This window comes from Ovis aries, chromosome 13, assembly GCF_016772045.2.
Source record: "Ovis aries strain OAR_USU_Benz2616 breed Rambouillet chromosome 13, ARS-UI_Ramb_v3.0, whole genome shotgun sequence".
NCBI classification, from domain to species: Eukaryota; Metazoa; Chordata; class Mammalia; order Artiodactyla; family Bovidae; genus Ovis; species Ovis aries.
Genome location: NC_056066.1, coordinates 46,060,456 through 46,076,459, shown reverse-complemented (window position 1 = coordinate 46,076,459; position 16,004 = coordinate 46,060,456). Strand labels below are relative to the sequence as shown.

The window sequence follows — 16,004 nt, the reverse complement described above, 5'->3', positions numbered from 1 at the left end:
GCCCGAGGTCACCCAGCTATTAAGTGATGGAGGAGAACTTGGACCCCCGACACATCCCCTCAGCCTCACTGGACTGCTGGCAGGACGCCATGCCCAGGAGCCAACACTGTCCGGGGCTTCTCACCTGTGGTGATGGTGGGAGGGTATGTGTGAAGCTGTGCTGCCCCTGCCTCAGCCAAGAGAAGCGGCTTAAGGATGACTCAGCTGCAGCTTCGAGCCCTCTGTGCCTTGGGCTGTCAGGTGGGGAGCTCCCCAACCAGTTCACTGGAGGAATCGTTAGATTGTGCAGTGGACATGGGTTTCTCAGGCTTCAACTCCTGTTCTCTCTCATGCACCTGTGCACACTTGTGCAGACACACAGCTGTAGCTACAAAGAAAACCATCTCTGCCCATAACCTGCCCAGCACCTACACACACTTGCTCTTTACTTCCTCCTCGGGTACTTCTTTGCAAGCTGGCCCTTCTCCAACCATCGACCATTAAAAGCCAAGGTGGCTACATTGGCTGGTGGGGCCTCTCCCTGCCACTGCCCATCACACCCCTGATCTGGCTGTCAGGGGGGTGGGCACCTCCATCAGTTGCTAGCCCTGTGGCTTTACAGTCTCAGGATCAGCAAAACCAGTGCTCCCCAGGGGTGGCCACTGGCCCTGAGCTGCTGGCTCTTGAGAAAAGGGGGAGCCGCACAGTCCTGAAACACAATCACCCACCAAGGTACATGTGACTGTCAATGGATAATGTTTGATGCTCATTAACTGTTGAACTGGTGGTGTTTGGGGCATACTCAGTAAACACTGAGGAGATCAAATCAGTCCATCCTAAAGGAAATCAGTCCTGAATATTCATTGGAACGACTGATGCTGAAGCTGAAGCTCCAATACTTTGGACACCTGATTTGAAGAACTGACTCAATGGAAAAGATTCTGATGCTGGGAAAGATTGAAGGCAGGAGGAGAAGGGGACGACAGCGGATGAGATGGTTGGATGGCATCACCAACTTGATGGACCTGAGTTTTAGCAAGCTCCAGGAGTCGGTGAAGGACAGGGAAGCTTGGCGTGCTGCAGTCCACGGGGTCGCAAAGAGCTCAGACACAACTGAGCGACTGAACTGAACTGAGTAAATAAAATTCATTCAAATCAACATAGCCTGGCTACTAGGCAGTTTAAAGTCACACCAACGCCTCATATTCCTGCTGGATGGTGTGGCCCAGGTTTTGTGGGGGAAGATCTGCTTCTCTGCAGCAGAGACGGTTCTGTGGCGCTGGCCCCAGGACTTGCTTCAACCACTTTGGGTGGGTCTGTGCAGGAAGCCGGCGTGGGGATGGGGCAGCCTCATGCCCTCCGCCCTCCCTGCCCCCTACCCAGGTCCACAGTGGGCGTCAGTCACGCCTGGTCAGCCTGCCCCTGCTTCTCAGACGAGAATCAGAGCTGATGCTTGGGGCTGAAAGGAACCTAACCGCGCCAAGAAGCTGGTGCCGGACGGTGGGCCCAAGCTCATTGTGCAGAAAGTGCCCGAAAGCCAGTCCACGCCCTCCGGCATTGTCAGCAGAGCCCCGCGCACAGGTGCCTCCAGCAGGAACTCGGCCAGAAGGAAGGGAAGGGCTTGAGTCCCCGCCCACCCCGGGTCCCACCCCCGAGTCCCCCGGATCCCCGCGCTGCCAAGAAAAGAGCTCTGCCGGGGGAGCCGGGAGCGACTTCCAGCAGCGAGGAGGGCCGGCCCCTACCGCCCGCCGCTCGTGACCTATGACCCCCATCTCCTCCCCCGAGCGTCCGAGCGGCCGCGGCGCTCCGCTCTGTCCGCCCCCCCCCCACCCCCCCGCGCTCTCGTGGCCCCGTTCCCCTCGCCGCGCTGGGTGCCCGGCCGAGCGGCTCCCTGCCTTCCGGGATCCGTGCCTGAGGCGCGTGTGGCTTGTGGACCGGGCGGGGTTCTCCCCGGAGCCGGAGCAGCAGAGAGGAAGCGCCCGCGGCTGTGTCTTAGTCTCACTGCGGATCTCTCCGCGCTCAGCTGACGAGCTCTCACGAGCGCCAGAGGAACCGGCCAGGAACCTGGAACCAGACACTGGAGGGTTCATCGCCCGTTAACAGGGCGACGCTCCCGGGCTCGGGCGCGGCTGCTTTCGGGGCGCGTCCAGGAAGCGCGCCTGTCGCGGGCGCCTGGCCGGGGCGAGGCCGGATGGAAGGCGCAGGCTCCTTGTCCGACAGCCGCGCGCTGCCCGCCCGCTCCCGCTCCCTCCCGGGCTCTCCCAGCCCGCCGAGCACCCGTGCCCGCCGCGCAGCACTCGGCCCCGGGAGGGAGGGAGCGAGGGCGTGCCCCCTCACCGCTTCTGAGTCCGTCACTTCGGGAGGCGGGGGGCTCCCTCGGAGGCGGAGGCGGAGGGTGGGGGTGTCCCGCCGTGGCCGAGCCTCTGCAGGAAGCCGGCCGGTGTTCCCATGACGACGCCGCTACCAGCCCGCGGACCCGGTCGCTCGAGCCCTCGTTCACACTGGTCGCCCTCAAGAGCAGCTGAGCTCACGTGTCTGACCTCTGATCTATGAGGCTGCTCCACACAGGGGTCAAGGAGGACTGGGAGAATCGGGATCCAGCTTAGACAGTCCCTCGGGTACACGTCACCCAGGCCCCTCATGCCGGTCCAAGGGGATAGGAGCGTGGCAGCGTCTCCGGGGAGGTGGCGGGGAGCAGGGAGGCTCCCGCACCCCCGCCCCCGCCGCCGCCGGGGACAGAGTGAAAGTAGGATGAAGAGACAAGAGGTCAGGGTTTTCCCCACAGAGTAGGAGCAGAACGCTACTGTCCCCTTTCAGGAGTCAGTGGACCCTGGGGACGGCCTTGACAGCAAGCAGGCAGTGGGTGCTGACCTGGGAAGAGAGTTAATAATGTCCAAGAAGGAGACCCCATGGAGCCAGTGATGGAGGGACAAACTCCTGGGGGAATCATCGTGTGGGTGAGGCCAGAGGAACACAGGGCAGCACCTAAGAGATTGAATTCAAAGCACTGATTAAAATGCTTCAATGTGAAAACTCAGTCCTCATGGTCTTCCCGTTAAAAAGGGAGATAGAACATAATTCCTTTTCACAGATGGGAATCATGCAGGGTGCCAAGAACCTAGGAAGGGTTGTTTCCTCCCTGCCCTCCAAACCCCTCCCCAAGGCCATCACATGTCTCCAGACCTCTCAAGGTCACTAAAGGAGGCAGTGACCTTGCCAGGGGCACAAGGTTCCCATCTGCCCACACCCTCCACCAGCACCTTCCATCCTCCCTGGTGACTGGACCAGGACTGGCACCGTTTTCAGGCTGGGGAGACAGTGGAACCACCAGGAAGCAGCCCAGCCGGCATGGAAATCAACGTGTGTTGTCCACACCTTTGTATGTGGTGTTTGCTGCAGCAGCAATACTTTGATGGCATGAAATGGGTGCCAAGTAACAAACACTTCCACATGAGGTGAGGGTGGGCTGAAGGCTCAGGGAGCACCTCAGGAGCCCAGATGGCCAGAGGGACCACTGGACACAACAGCCCCCTGGGTTTGGCCACACGTCCAGCTTTCCCCTTGTCTGGTCTATATGGAGGCTAATCTAGTTGGATAACGGTGGCCTTACCGCCTCCGCCGACCCAAGTCTGAATTTACGTATGGTCTTTGAAATCTTAACCAACTCAGCCTGGCCAGGCGGGACCACAGCTGTGGGCGCCACCCTGGGTGTTAGAGCAGTGGCTCCAGGGATGGAGCAGGTGGGCAGGGTGGCGGCCCTACAAGGGGGCTGGGGTGTCCTCCAGCTCGGGCTGCCTCCTAGCGTCAGGCACCCTGGCTCTTCTCAAGTGTGGCTCTACTTCCCCCGTCTTCACTTCCCAGGATCCAGCCCCGGCGGTCCCTCCTCTGCCTGGGTGCTGGGGACCCAGAGGCTCAGCCATGGGGTTTGGCGGGGGGGAGACCCTAACTGCGCTTCGAGGGGTCTGGAAGTCTCCTGGGGTCACAAGCAAAGAGGCCTCCATTGGAGGAGAGAAAAATGCACAAGTTTAGACAAAAACGTGCAGCCCACACTTTGAGGCCAACTTCTTGTTTGGCAAGTGGAAGGGCCAGGAAGTGCCTGAGAATGACCCCCCTGCACCCTCTGGAAGCCCCCAGGCCCAGTAAGCCCATGGCTGCCTCCTCTGGGGCCACCTCAGGACCTGGGTAGACTGACCCAGTCCAGGTTAGAACCCACATGTGTTCACCCAGAGCACAAATCACTGCAGCCCAGTCCACAGTGCAGGCTTGTCCATAGGGACAAAGCTGAGGACAGAGGCTGCAGGCTTGGGTGTCCTTTGTCCACTCTGGTGACAGAACTGGGGTGCAGGCTTGGGGTCAGACATGCCCCCTTTTGGGGCACAGGCTCAGCACCTTGGCCATGTCTGTCACGAAGCGTGGTGACTCGTTCCTGAGGGCAGCACAGGAGCAATGTGACATCAAAAGCAAAGGCAACAGAAGCAAAAACTAGCAAGTGGGACTAAATCAAACAGGATAACTTCTGCACAGAAAAGCAAGCCATCAGTAACATGAAAGGGCAACCTACAGAAATAGGGGAAATACCTGTAAGTCATACATCCAATAGGGAGTTAATGTCCAAAATGTATAAATAACTCACCATACAGCAAAAAAATCCCCAATAATCCAATTTAAAATTGAGCAAAGGATCTGAATAGACATTTTTCCAAAGGAGACACACAGACGGCCAACGGGTATGTATGAAAAGATGCTCCACACCACTAGTCACTAGGCAGGTGTGAATCGAACCACAGCAAGGTCTCACCCATGCCTGCCGGGATGGCCCTCAGAGAGACAACAAACAAGTGTAAGTGAGGATATGGAAAGAAGGGAAGCCTCAGACACTGCTGGTGGGAATGCAAACTGGTGCAATCACTATGGCAAACAGAAAGCTAAAACAGAACTTCAATGTGACCCAGCAATCCCACTTCTGGGTATTTATCTGAAGAAAAGGAAAACAGTAACTCAAAAAGACATCTGCATTCTCATGTTCACTGCAGCATCATTTACAATAGCTGATATGGAAGCAACCTAAGTGTCCACTGATGGATAAAGAAACTGATTACTGGATCAAGGTAATGTGAAACATTAGTCATAGAAAGAACAAAATCTTACCATTTGAGATAGGGGATGGACCTTGAGGGCACTGTGCTAATTTTTCTTGTGATCTCACTTACATGTGGGACCTAAAAACAAACCAAACCAAGTTCACAGATACAACGAGCAGACTGGTGTCGTCAGAGGCAGGGGTGAGTGGTGGGTGGAGGTTAAGGTAATTAAGACCTGGGGATGTATTGTATGGTATGGTGACTAACCAACCATGCTGTATTTGAAAGCTACTGAGAGTAAATGTTTAATGTTCTAATCACAAAAAATCTTAGGGACCATTTCAGAATACACGTTTCTAATCTTTACGCTATACACCTGACACTACTGTTACCTGTTGATTACAACTCAGTAGTTTAAAAATCGCTGAATTCCACCTCTTAGGAAACATAAACCTCCAAGGAAACACCTGGTGTCAGCTGTGGCATCCCGTCAGCACAGGGGCTGGAGCCGGAGAGCAGCACACAGCCTGACCCTGCTTACGGTGACAAGAGCCCACTGGCACCCTTCACTCCCCGTCTTTACTGCTCTCTTTTCTGACCCACTTTTGGGGAGGCATGACTTCAGGAATCTGAACTGGGTCTTCTCCGGCTGCCCAAGACCCAAGGCCTGCCCATGTTGGCAGGGAGCGGCATGGCTGCCCTGAGGGCCATCTGAGAATTCCCAGGTCCCTCTGCCCACAAGAGCCCCTCCCAGCCAGCACCGTCACCTGCCGGGTGCTGGGCGCGTTCCTTGGCCCAGGGGTTGTTCCCCACGTGGAGGCCCACTGGCCCTGGGTGGGCCAAGAGAGGGGCATATGTACATCTTGTTGACCTGCTGCAGGTCCCACCCAGCAGGTCAGGGAGCTTGCACTTCAAGTTCTGGGGGCGGCGGGGGGGCCTGGCCTGGGGATCCCACTTTGAGGAGGACTGAGCATTTCATGGTAGGGAGAGGATAAAGGTTAGGGGTGGGTTCGTCTTTCTGGACCAGGACCCCAAAGTCAACTGGTCGGCAGACAGACACAGACCAAAGGGGTCTGGAAGTAGCCTCACTCCCTGGCCCCACCGAGCCCATCAGACCAGGCTCCCCAGGCTGGGGTAGAGCCAGAGCTTCAGCATGGCCCCAGGGGCTTCTGACAACGTTGAGCAGCTTGAAATCAATGCTCCTCAGGGTGCTGGAATCCTGGGTCCACAGGTATGTGTGTTCATCCCATGCACACACAAGCATGTGCAGGCTCCATGGCTGTCTTAGGCTAATTCAGCGGGTCACACCTGCTGTGGACAATACCTTTCGCACCAAAAAAGACCTGGTCTCCAAACAGACCTTGGGAGGCCCAGAAGCCTCAGCTACTGCAGGCGTGGGATGGCTCCAAGGGGTCAGCGTGGGTGTGGGCTACTGCTGAACTTAGGGTCAAGTCCATCACAGTTTCTGAGGCTCACTTAGGATCTGAACATGATGGCCCCATCTCTACCCCAGGTGACTTTTATGTGGGCATTTCCTGAGTTAAGAACATTTAACAGAAGAAACAGAAGAGCCCGACACAGGGATACTTATTCTTGTGGTAAACCTTGGATTTAACGATCTGTATCCTCACCAATACTTGCTGGAGCACCCACCCTGCAGGCTTACAACTGAGCCACGGGGCACAGCACTCCCACTGCAAGGACTTAAGAGACAATGGAGCCCGTACTTCATTCTCATGACATACATGGGATCAGACAAAATACTATTTTTTTTAAAGTTGCATTCTTGAAAATTATAATTTTAAAAAAGTCAAAAGAAAACCCAAACAGTGCCTAAATCTTTATTTTTCATAACCTACATTTTTTCAAATTAGACAGTTTTACACTGAATGACACAAAAGGAAACTTAAATTACCAATAGTTTACACATAAGCTTGATTCCAGTCTTAATGAAAAAAAGTAGAACAGAAACAGAAGCCCTGGCAAGGCGTCCGTGCCCCTGCCCTCCTGCAAGCTGGCGCCACGGCTGCTCCTTCAGGCCCATCGTCCGCTGCTCCTCAGACCTGGCTGCAGACTCTGGCCATGCCTGCCCTGAGGCCAAGGCCCCAGTGCAGACTCCACGTGGCGCCGCGGTGGCCGACCATGTGGCAACGTGACGTATTTCTTGCCACACTAGCGACCGCCAGTGGTGGTTACAGGAGGGCCTGATCAGAAACAGCATGACACGGACTCTCAGAGAGCAACGACTGTGCGAAATTCATGTGAAACAGGGCGGGGCTCTCCCCCCCAACTCTCCAAACGACACTGCACAATTGTCCGAGGAGAACGCCGTCTGTGCCGCCGTCTCTGACTCTACCTGAGGGACTGCCCGCAGAGAGATGCTATGTGGCAGGAAGCCAGACACCCCCATGCTTTCTGTGAGTGAAAACTCTCAGGAACCTCAGAAAGGCGGGGTTGGGGGACATTACATGGCTATTTGGCATATCACCCTAGCTTAATTAAAAAGGATGCAATAAAAATGACATCCAAGTGAAGTCTAGACTCGAGGCTGCGGGAGCGGAGGCCTCATGTGACCAATGGGTCACACCACTTGGGGGCCCGGCTGCCGTCACAGGGCCACACAGCGCAGATGGCCCTCCAGGGAGGGGCCTACTGAAAACCAGTGTCTGGGCTCCACGGGGCTTGGACTTCAGGGCAACATGCTGCATCGCTCCCTCCTCCGGCAGCCACATCACGGGGTCCTGGGCCTCTCCAGCTCTTCCTATAGTATGCACTGGTTTCGGTGGAACAGGTCAATCATTTCAAACTCTTAGTCAGCAATCTCACAACTATAATGAAGTAAATTCCCTGCTCCTTTCAGGGGCCTCGGAAACATGAGCACCGTGTGGGTGTCCAGGCCTTTGAACAAAGACGCTGCTCTCCAGGAGACGGGCCTGCTTTCCTCCTCAGGCGTGTCATGCTTATTAGCCATTTGTGATTCTAAAGAGATTATTTTTCACTTTCACTTGCATATCCTGCCAGTTTCCACTTGACAGATTATATTTTGAAAACCCTTTCACAATTAGCTGTGATTAGTACATACTTAACATACTTTTAAGAAGAGCAGGAAAACATTCGAAGGTTTTAATCAGACTTCCATCTCCCTTTCGCAGCAGCAAAGAGGCAGAAATCAGTTCAACACACCAGTACAAGAGAAAAAGAAAAAAAAACTTCAACAAATTAAAATAATATTCAAACCACAACATTGAGTTTATCTACATCCAGGTCAATAGTAACATTTATAATATATCAATTTTTATCAGATTTTTCTCTTTAGGGTACCTTTTTAATATGTTCTGATTATTTACAACTGTACAAGCAAAGCACACACTCCCAAGTGCACATATTTAATACAGTATCGACTATTTGCATTTACAGGATTTTTCAACAATCTGAAAAAAGATCAACTGTGTAAGATCTTCCAGGTAAATTACAAACACGGCTGCTAGTCCTCCCTACAGTGCTCACCCAGTGACACCGTGACAGCAGACCCCACTCATGCCAACCCAGGTCCATCTCAGAACTCTTAAGCTGTCCTATACAAAAGTTAAGGCAAAGTCATTTTCAAGTTTAAATAAAATTCAAGTCTTTAAATATTGGATGGAAATAATCTCTTAAAAAAAAAAAACCCTCAGTCTTATTAAATAACATTTTGTGGAATAAACTGTATGGTTACATTTAGCAGGAAATATTTTAATGTCTGCTGCTTAGAATACGTAAAGAAAAAATTTAGGCATTTTAAAACAAAATAATTTATGTTAAACTTTATTATCAACTGCTAGCTAGTGCATGCGTGTTCTTGGAGAGCAGCACTTGGAGAAGGGATCATTGACCCTGTCTTGGAGGTAAGGAGAGTGGGCTGGAACCCTCCGCCACCAGAGGGCACCACAACCGCCTCCCCCATGATCCGCGCGGGGGCCGGGAGGATCTAGAGGGGAGCCGGGAGGACCCCGGAGGCCTGGGGAGTGGGGGGGGAGCGGGGGGCAGGAAGGCCGACTGTGAGGCGGGCTCCACACCCTCCCCACCCACTCGCGGGAGCAAAACGTCAGGGTACAATTTTGCGGTAACATGTCAGTGGGCTTACAAAGTTTATATTTCATTTGAGTTCTATTCACAATGTGCTTTGAGTTTGTCTTACATAACAACCACTTGAGACTAGAGTGAGGAGCTGGTTACTTGCTGGCAGGACAAGAGGGCTCTCGGGGCTGTGCAGGCTTACTCTGCCCAGTGGACCAAAACCGGACTCTGCTTAGAAAATGCTAGAACCACCTGTTAGGTTTCTGAGCGAAGGGCAGCTCCCAGGCTGGCGAGCCCCACCCGCTCTCCCAAGCTGTGCTCACAGCATCACCTCAGTCCTCCTCCCTCGGTCCTCAGCTTCACCCGGCGGCCTGGACATCTTAGAGATACGCACTTGCTAACCAGTTATTTTAAAAAATGAAGTAGCATAGTTCCGCTTAATTTAGAAAAACTCACTATATATATAGCTTGCATTCATAGCCACATGGAGGCTTAATAAAAAATATCAATTTGTTAGGATAAATGCATTTTCTATCCTGAAAAAAATCAGACTTATGCATCACCTCCAGTTAAGCACCAACCTAAAATAAGGTTTATATTAATTAAATCCTGAAAAATAGATTTTTTTCAAGAGGGGGGAAATCCGACTCATAGAAGAAAAATAACTTGCAGGCACCTTGTGGGCCTCATCTACACTGCAAGCTCCTAGCCAGCGGCTCACTCACGTCCGAGCAGGATAGTGCCTAGTTGTGGCGACCTCAGCTCCTCGCAGCCCTCCCAGACCTCGGTGCTCACTGAGGGGGCCTGGGTGGGGGGCTCTGTTCTCTGTGCGGACGCCGCCCCAAGCCCGGGGGTGACGGCCGGCGGCCCAGCGGCCTCCTCTGGTCTTTGGGTGGTCCTGGGCTGGATTTGGGGGCAGGGGGGTCTCTCTCCATGACCTTCCTCTCTTCCTTCCCACAGCCGACCGGGTTTGGCTTCTGTTCTTTCTGGGGTTGCAACGGGGAAGACGGTGGCTCTCTACTTGTCCTCTGACAAATCTCTGCGTAGCTGGGTTTTCGCAATTCCTGGGAAACGGACAACTCTGGGATTAGTGTGATGACATCTGAGAATCAGGTTCACAGAGGCAGAGGTACAAGTTTCCAGCTGTAACCACATTCAGAAGTATCTTAAATGAAGAGTTCCTGCATTTCAACAACTGAGTTTCCCCTGGAGCACAACTTTCCCTCCAAGACACTCTACAAATACTTTGTAAAAATGGATAAAAGGATAAAAGGCATGGAGAAGAAGAGTGCAGACTGAACTCCTTCCAGCCTCTGGCCTGTGGGCACTTCCGAGGCACAGACAAGCCCAAAGAGGTGGCAGACACCAGGCAGCTGCAAGAAAGAGAGCAGCAGCTGCTTTTGCTGACCACGCGGCCTCCAGGACTGAGGAAGAGGACGGCCGGCCTGTGTGGGGGGCTGGAGGTGTGATACAGGAAAGTCAGAGGTAACAACTTAAAAAAGGGGAGGGGGTTTCCAGGTAAGTGGAAGCATGAAGGCTAAATGACAGAAGAGGACATTTAAAGTCTGTCATCTCCATCAACCATTTGTAACTTAAAAATGAAAGGAAGAGCAGTAGGGTGGGAGACGGGGGGCCCGCTGATCCACAAGGCACAGGAGCTGAAAGCCATAGCTCCTCAGGTGATGAACAGCCACAGCGGTCAGCTGGAATTATCACCCAAGGCCCTGGTACCCTGTGCAGAGGGCCTGCTGTGCCCGTGCATGGCCACCCCTCTGGAAGCCCCTGGGCACCCCCCAACCCCTGCGGGCACGTACCGAGGCGGCACCGTTCACCTGCACCGATTTACTTGCAGTGGTGCTCAGGGCCAGGGCAGGAGGCGGTCTGTCCACACTCGGGGTTTCCCTCTGCTTCTCCACCACCTTGGCGTCCCTGGAAAGATGCCACCGGGCACATGCATGAGTGGACATGAGTGGGCAGCCCCGCAGAGGGCACTGGGCGCGGGGCCCCAGGCATGGCCGGACTTACTCGGGCGGGCGGGCAGGGGAGGGGGTGCGCTCGCAGGCTACGGACGTGGCACAGGGCGCCAAGGGCTCTCGCGGGTGCACGGCAGGAAGAGTGTTCGTGCTGGCATCTGCGTTCAGGCTCTGAAACCACGAAGAACAGTTCATCATCGCACAGAGGCACGGCCAGCAGGACTCTGTCAATGATCTTAAACACACAGAGATGGTGTCCGCTGTCTTTGGGAGCAGGCGTGGGCCAATCCTGGGCAGAGGGGACACTGCAGCAGCCCCTTCTCTGGGCAGACCCCATCGGTCTCCAGCCTTCCTCTGTGTGCAAGCACAGCGGCTGGCACACCCACCGTCCCAAAGGGACCGGACCGCACTCATCTGAGCTGCCGGCACCTGAACCCTCACATCTACGGCACAGAGTCCCCAGCAGAGTCCAGCACAGCTCAGCAGTGCAGGGACATCAGTGCATGGCTCCACACTGACTGAACCCGAGTGCCTTGAGGGGTGAGGGCGGCAGTTCCCACCTGAATTCACCAGCAGCCCCTGAAAGCTGACGTGAACTCTCCTGACTCAACAGGAAGCAAAAGAGACTTAGTCCGTTTAAGGCAGACACCTGGCGATAGGCAGTGACCACTCAAACACACAGCCATTTTCTTAATTAAAAAAGGCGACAGAACAAATAATGAGCTGGAAGGGAGCCTGATTGCCAATAGGCCTTTTCTCAAAATCTCGCTCTTCAAAGCAAACAGAAAGTTCAGAAGGGAGAACTCTGCAGGAAACAGCACTGCCCTCCCCATCCAGGAGACCAGGGTTCAATCCCTGGGTCAGGTAGATACCTCCTCCTGGAGGAGGGAATGGCTACCTAGGCACAAGGGAGGTGGTAATGGCAACCCAGGGGCCATGAGAACCATCATCTCTCACGATTTTGTACTCAAGGGTGATGGAAACACGGGCATGGAAATGCCTCCTTTGTGTAAAAGCTCCCTCACGCCCAGGGCATGTGCGGTGCTGCTGTGCTGTCAGAACCTGTCCTGTCTGGGCCTCCCAGGGCCCTATACGCCACCAAGGTCTTCTGCTGAGAAGCAGTGACACGGGCCCTTCCACCTAGAATCAGGCTCAGACTTCTTAAAAGCAGCATTTCTTTCGTCAAGATAAATTTCACACAAACTTGAAATGTAAAAAAAAAAAAAAAAAGTAGTAAAAAGAATTTTTTTAAAGCTATTTTTGAAACAAGGCAGAAGCCTGCTTGTCCTGTTCCTCTGTCCACCTCGAGGGGAATGGGGTCCACATGAAGCTAGGACTGGCCGCACCAACTCTGCCATCACTCCACAGGGCACTGACACCTCAGACATCACTATCTGGAGTTTAAGGTATACAGTGACGCACAGGGCATATCAAGTTTACTAAGTGCTTCTCTCTAAAATAAAATGCGGAATCCTCTCAATCTCGAAGGCTAAAAACAGGAGCAGTAATCACACAGCAGTATGAGACAACTAAAGACCTGGCTTAAAGGGTACCATGACCCTGCCTGGCACTAATGATCTCTGCAGGTTTCCCCAGGTCCAGATGCTATGGATGGGGTCTGCCAGGCAATGCCTTCCCCAACCCAGAGTTGGGGATACTGACTTAGATCCGGGGGCAGCAGGTGGGGCGATGGTGGGAGGGGGACAGGGCATGGGGGTGATGGTGGTGGCAGGCCAAGAGCTCAGCAGGGTGCTGGGCGAGGTGTTCCGGCCCCCTACCCTGGTCCTGGCAGCAGCTCAGTCCCTCTGCTGTTGCCGGCAGCAGAGCCACAGAGAGTGCCTGGCGCCCACAGTGCTCGTCATCCCCAGGATGGAGTCACTGCTAAGGAGTGACCCCTAGGAGCGTGGCAGCCCACAGAGGTCACCAACCGCTCCCAACCGCTCCGCCCCCACCCCCCCGTATTATAGTAAAGTTGCTCAGGCTTCTAGTCATTCATGTAGATTATTCAAAACATGTTATTTCTGGCATGATTCAGATTTTTCTTTTTCACTCTGCTGATGTGGAAAATGAAAGCAGGTCCTAAAAAACAAGAATAATGACGCAACCTGCATTTCTATAACCCAGCAGTGCAGGGCTCCTCTCTGACCCTGCCGCTCAAAACCTGGGAGGTCACTGCGTCACTTGCCCTCCACAAGCCTCTTCCACACGTGGAAACAGGATGCCTGTGAAGAGCAAGAGCAAGCATCAGGCTCGGACATCTTACCCTTTCTTTGGATGTTCCTGCGAGCAAGCCAGACAGCCTGTTCTCAAACAAGTCCTCTGTCTTCAAATGCCCTGCTGCCCCAGGCAGTGGGGGGAAGCTGGACAGGCCTAATTCGAAGCTGGGGGACGGCGGTCTGGGCGGCGTTGGAGACTGAGTCTGACTCCTCTGAAAGAGAAGAACACGGTGCAGTTGCCCAGGGTGGCTGGGCAAGAGGGTCTCAGAAACACCTCCCTAGTCTCTGAGGTCCTCAACCCTGCCAATGTGGTCACCTATCAAAGGTCACCTGGTTAGGCAGCTTCACCCATGAAAGCAGAGCTGAAAAGGCAGAAGGAACCGCAGGGCTCTGCCAGCCACGCTCAAACATGCGGTAAGAGCTGGGTGTGTGTGACACCGAGATCTCCAAGCAGCTGACACAGACCAGTGGGACACAGCAAAGTCCTGAGAACCTGCATCTTGACATTAACCTTATTCACCTCCACACAAGGTCTGTGTTATCTAAGAAATTATAAGAGGAGAAAGTAGAAGAAAACAAAAATCATGCTCTTAACTCTGTACAACTTACGTTAGAAATTACACAAGGATTTCTATTTTAAAAAAGTTAAATAGAAAAGGGAGGGGGGTTTTCGTTACCTGAAAATTAACTTATTGAAACTCCTAATATTTTTAATCAGCATGTAAAAGCATGGTATTTAACAAGAGATTCTATCACACTCCCTGACTTCAAAAACGTAAACTCAGTATGATACTCAAGTAGAACTTTTAAGTCCAAGACCTCAGGAGAAAGGCGGTGATGTTTTTTTAGTGGAACGCTCCTAGTCAGCCTACTAGCAGCCGTTCTGAGCACCCAGCTCCTGAGCTAAGAGAGATGAGACGGAAAGGGGACGTGAGCTTACACTGGGGAGAACACAGGTATTTTTAGCTGAATGGTGGGCTACTTGGACGGAAAGTCATGCCCTCCTGGGGCTTACTTCACAGGAAAGGCCACAATTTCCCAGAAACTTAATACCAACAGGCATCTCTACAGAAGTAAAATCTAGAGAAACTTTGGTAGAGCTCAGGAGCCCAGGTCAAGGATGAAATCAAGCTGACCACCGCCCGAGTACGCGCTGGAGCTCTGGCCTTCTCCTCTGCGGCACTGGTACCTACAGGCCGCCAACTATGCTTATGCGCGTGCCCTCCTCCGAACCAGGCTGCACTGTGCCCTGCAGCCCAGCACACGCTGGGTCATGCTCACCTCAAACCAATTTTCAGAGGCTTCACTTTAAAGCTCTGCACGTTTCTGAGGTGAACCCAGCTTTTCGGAAGATGAGCATTTCTAGGAAGGAAGACCTGGCTTTTAGGACCAAAGAGGCAGCGTTTGAACATTTTTAGAGTCTGAATGGCTTTAGGTGAGGCATGAGTGCCATCCCTGGTCCCAGGGAGTGTGGCCTGGCCTCCAGTTCATGTCTGCCACCTGCCTCTAAGCTTCTCAGGTGCTCAGAACACCTACTGCAGCGACGGGCTCACTGTCAAATACACACACCTACACCACGTGCGTGGGCATCTGAGTGGTTCCAGGCACGAACACACAGATTAGGAACACAACACAGAACGAGACCGGCATGGCTATGGGATACATTTCCCCCTGGAGATGATGCAGTGAGCAGAGGGATGACTCCTGTGGGGTGACCAGGATCTCAAGAGACAGATGCCCGTTCTGTTGGTCTAAATGTACAGAAATTCATGCATTCCAACTGGAACCAACCGACACAAACTGCCTTACCAAAGGAGTCACCAAAAACTAGACTGAACTGACAAATATGGTAAAATCAGGATGTTCACTTATTACCAACATGCACTTTCTAAACTCTAGGCAAATAAAAGCTACATCCTGTAGGGGGAGCGCATAACTCGATGGCTTGGGGTCCAGATGGAGAACCGCCTCAGGGTCTTCTCCAGCTTCCAGGTGAGGAGCTCTGTACAGAGAGCCCACGTCCACAGGCACAGCACCCACAGTGGCAGGTGCTCGCCCCCATCGGAGCGCTGCAGAGCCACCTAGAGGGAGAGCTGTGCAGTGACTAAGTGACACAGTCACCCCAGTATGCCCATCACCGACTGATTTTGGGTCTGTCCTGACTGTAAGCTACAGAAGGCACTGTGTAGAATACTTTCCACACAGTGGTTACAGAGTTAAATATTTTGAATGAAAAACACTGATGAGCCAATTCCTACGTGGGAGGAGTTCATTCTGCTTGTCCAAACTCACGGTCCCAGTAATTTCAAAGTACAACACTACCTGGTTACCCATACAGAAGCACCCATCTGGATGCCTGTGGATAAACCACACATATGCAAGCCGCCCCTGGGTGCACCTGTGTGCTGCACAGGGAAGTCAGGGGTTTCTCAGGAAACCAGCCATCACCTCCTCTTCAGAGCACTGAAAGGGGCCATTATCACCCAGCCAACACCGCATGGCGAGAAAACCGCAGGACCATGTCTAAAAGCTCCTTATCACACCTTCATCAAACCTCATGCTTGTTCAGTGTAAGTGGGGTTGAAACGTCAGGCAAAAGTGGCAGGGCTCTGAGGTACTCACTGTGAACTTCTCCTCCCGCTTCTTCCGATAACCAAAGGAGCTCTTCCTAGAGAAGAGGAAAGCAGCAGACTGTGACC

At 53.3% G+C, this 16,004-nt stretch overlaps 1 protein-coding gene across 15 annotated transcripts in view; it reads right to left on the bottom strand.

The window, feature by feature from the left end:
* Nucleotides 1-6,885: 6,885 nt before the first annotated feature.
* Nucleotides 6,886-16,004, bottom strand: part of LARP4B (La ribonucleoprotein 4B) — an 86,076-nt gene continuing 76,957 nt past the window's right edge. For 11 of the 15 annotated variants that reach the window (XM_060396884.1, XM_042229720.1, XM_042229722.2 and 8 more), the window contains 5 exons: nucleotides 15,928-15,973; nucleotides 13,353-13,517; nucleotides 11,142-11,260; nucleotides 10,931-11,045; nucleotides 6,886-10,180 (listed from right to left, as the gene is read on the bottom strand). In XM_060396884.1, the coding sequence (XP_060252867.1) occupies nucleotides 9,908-10,180; nucleotides 10,931-11,045; nucleotides 11,142-11,260; nucleotides 13,353-13,517; nucleotides 15,928-15,973 (718 nt within the window). In that variant the 3' untranslated portion in view covers nucleotides 6,886-9,907. Of the gene's footprint in view, nucleotides 10,260-10,930; nucleotides 11,046-11,141; nucleotides 11,261-13,352; nucleotides 13,518-15,927; nucleotides 15,974-16,004 lie in introns of all 15 variants that reach the window. The other 4 variants (XM_060396886.1, XM_060396880.1, XM_060396881.1 and 1 more) reach the window with 2 other exon arrangements.